This window comes from Meleagris gallopavo, chromosome 7, assembly GCF_000146605.3.
Source record: "Meleagris gallopavo isolate NT-WF06-2002-E0010 breed Aviagen turkey brand Nicholas breeding stock chromosome 7, Turkey_5.1, whole genome shotgun sequence".
NCBI lineage: Eukaryota > Metazoa > Chordata > Aves > Galliformes > Phasianidae > Meleagris > Meleagris gallopavo.
This window is the reverse complement of record NC_015017.2, coordinates 10,669,906-10,672,505: the sequence shown is the minus strand read 5'-3', so window position 1 is coordinate 10,672,505 and position 2,600 is coordinate 10,669,906. Positions and strand designations below refer to the sequence as shown.

The window sequence follows — 2,600 nt, the reverse complement described above, 5'->3', positions numbered from 1 at the left end:
TGTGCGCGCCCGCGGCTGGCGGAGGGTTGGGTGGGCTGCGCCTCTCCCGCGGAGCGGCAACGACGCAGGAGGGAGCGCTCGGGCCTGCGCGGAGCGGCTCTCCGAGAGTTCCTAGGATGTGTTTTGTTGCTGTCCTTCTAGCGCGTCTTTCACACGTACTAACCACAAATCTGCCTCTCCGTATGCCTCGAAAGAGTAACTTCGTGTTTTCCAGCAAAATAAATGTCATCGTTGTTTATAGTGAAGCATTATTTCTAATTTTGCGATTTGCACTGATACATTTTAAAATCTGATTTACAGTACTATGCAACAGGCGTGTTAGCTGAGCTAACACTTGGATCTCTGTAATATTTCGGTCTTAGCATTAGACTGACACTTCTTTGTATCTGTTATAGTGTGGAATAGCTCGTAATTAACATCTCATTTGCAAATGCAATGGAAGAGGACAAGGCTGCAGAGGAGCAGGGTATCCTACGGCTGAACGTGCGAGGATGTCTGTACACTGCCAGGCGCCAGTCCCTGTGCCGCTTTAAGGACTCCATGCTAGCTTCTATGTTTAGTGGACGCTTTCCTCTAAAAATGGACGAGTCTGGTAAATATTAAAGCTGCACCTAAAACATTCCGCCTAGGGAGCTCTGTGGTAAATACATGCTTTTATGTATTTTATTGCGTCTCTCTTCTTCCAATTTGCTGAGCTTCTTGAATACCAGAACTATGCGTGCATGACTTACGAGTAATTCATCGGAATTCCACAGGACATTCCTGTTTGCAAACATACATGTTTATACAGCACTTAGCCCTGCTTTGTTGCAGTCAAAATTGTTGAATACACTACTACAGTGTGAGTGTTAACTGGTATCAGTTTATGCCTTCCTATTCTCCGAAGGCATCTGACTCCGTCTGTTCATTATGTAAGGAGATGGGGGTTTTATATTTGTTTCAGAATGCCTCAGTACCCAGTAAAGATTGCATTTTTGACCAGCATGGTTTGATATGAAAACTTGAATAAAACTATTCATGAGTCAGATTTCACCCCTGTTTGTGACTTGGAAGTGACTGCCAAAGTATGCCTAGTTCTAAAACTATCCTGGATAGACAGTAGTGACTTCTTGTTGCTCGCTTCTGGCAGTTTAAAATATCTGAAATGCTTGAAACTTTTTACTAGCAGGGTTTTACTATCAGTAAAACTATCAGTTTACTATTCAGCTGCAGTGAACAGCATATTATATAACAGCAGTGTACAGTTTGATGATTTTGTGTAGTCACTGAACCCAGCATCAAAAGAGAGAGAAACAAACAAACAAACAAAACTGTAAAACTTAAGCAAGATCCAGATTAGTTGAGGCTGGATACATACAAAAGCTGTTGCTACTTTTTACACCTAGATCCAAAATAGAATTAAAAAAGCTCTCTAATAGCAATAAATAAATAAATAAGAATTCTAGAAATGCTCCTAGAATAATAGGATACCTATTCTATACCTCCTAGAATATTTTAGCATACTAAGCACTTAAGTGCAATTTAGCTGAGATTTATACTAGCATGGTCCTGTGCAGATCAGTGATATCACTGACATTCCAAAAAAGCAAAAAATTCTTCACTGTGAACTTTATGTTCAAATAATTATTATTCCAGGGAAACAAAGTAGCAGTTCTAAAATAACGGAGAAAATATACTTACTTATTTCTCCTACCTAAGTAAAAAGAGTAAGTTTTATACAAAGCATTACTTGATGATTTGGTATAATGTAAGAAATCTGTATTCACTTCTTAGAAGCAGCATCTTAAGTTCATCATGTGTATGTTTTCAGGAGCCTGTCTGATTGATCGAGATGGAAGTTTGTTTAAATATCTTTTGGATTATCTTCATGGAGAAGTGCGGATTCCTGAAGATAAACAGATTCAAATTGCATTGCAGGAGGAAGCAGATTATTTTGGCATCCCTTATCCATACAGTCTGTCTGACCATTTGGCCAATGAAATGGAGACATATTCTTTAAGGTCAAATGTAGAGCTTAAGAAGGTCAGTGTTATTTCTTCTATTTTAAAAGATGTACTCTTTTAAAGATGTATCACACCATTTGTTAGCAGCAGATACTAAAACTATGCATGTGCAAGTTAGCACTTTTTTTTTTACCTCTTCAAATAATAATGAGATTTAGGATAAGAAATTCTATAACACAGTCATAGCCATCAAGTACTCAGCTTTTCCACCACTACATTACAGCAGCAGTTTAAAGTTGACTCTTATGTGCAAGTCTGCTTTGAAAACTTGTGTAATAGGAAAGACATTGTATAGTTCTCTATAGTTCTTTAGTTTCTCCCTTATTCATCTCCTTTTGAAAAGCATAAAGCAGTTCCAGACTTTTGAGGTTTTTATCAAATGGGGGGTTTGCCCCATCTTCAGGTATTCTTGTTGCCTCTCTGTGAATTTCTCATACTTGGAGGACGTTCTCTGTTATCATCCGATAAGATATAGTGCTCACAATAATCTAGATAAACCACATCCTTGATATACTTAAAAGAGGTCACCAGTACAGTTAAGAAAATTTCAGAATGAAAGTTTACAAAACTGAACTTAACTAGTATTAATATTTTTGC

The 2,600-nt window shown here is 38.0% G+C and overlaps 1 protein-coding gene across 5 annotated transcripts in view; it reads left to right on the top strand.

The window, feature by feature from the left end:
- Positions 1 to 2,600, top strand: part of KCTD18 (potassium channel tetramerization domain containing 18) — a 9,945-nt gene that overhangs the window by 1,998 nt on the left and 5,347 nt on the right. For 3 of the 5 annotated variants that reach the window (XM_019616994.2, XM_019616995.2, XM_019616996.2), the window contains exons 2-3: positions 396 to 592; positions 1,811 to 2,022. In XM_019616994.2, coding sequence (XP_019472539.1) covers positions 436 to 592; positions 1,811 to 2,022 — 369 coding nt within the window. In that variant the 5' untranslated portion in view covers positions 396 to 435. Of the gene's footprint in view, positions 1 to 51; positions 156 to 182; positions 593 to 1,810; positions 2,023 to 2,600 lie in introns of those variants that run through there. The other 2 variants (XM_019616997.2, XM_003207458.4) reach the window with 2 other exon arrangements.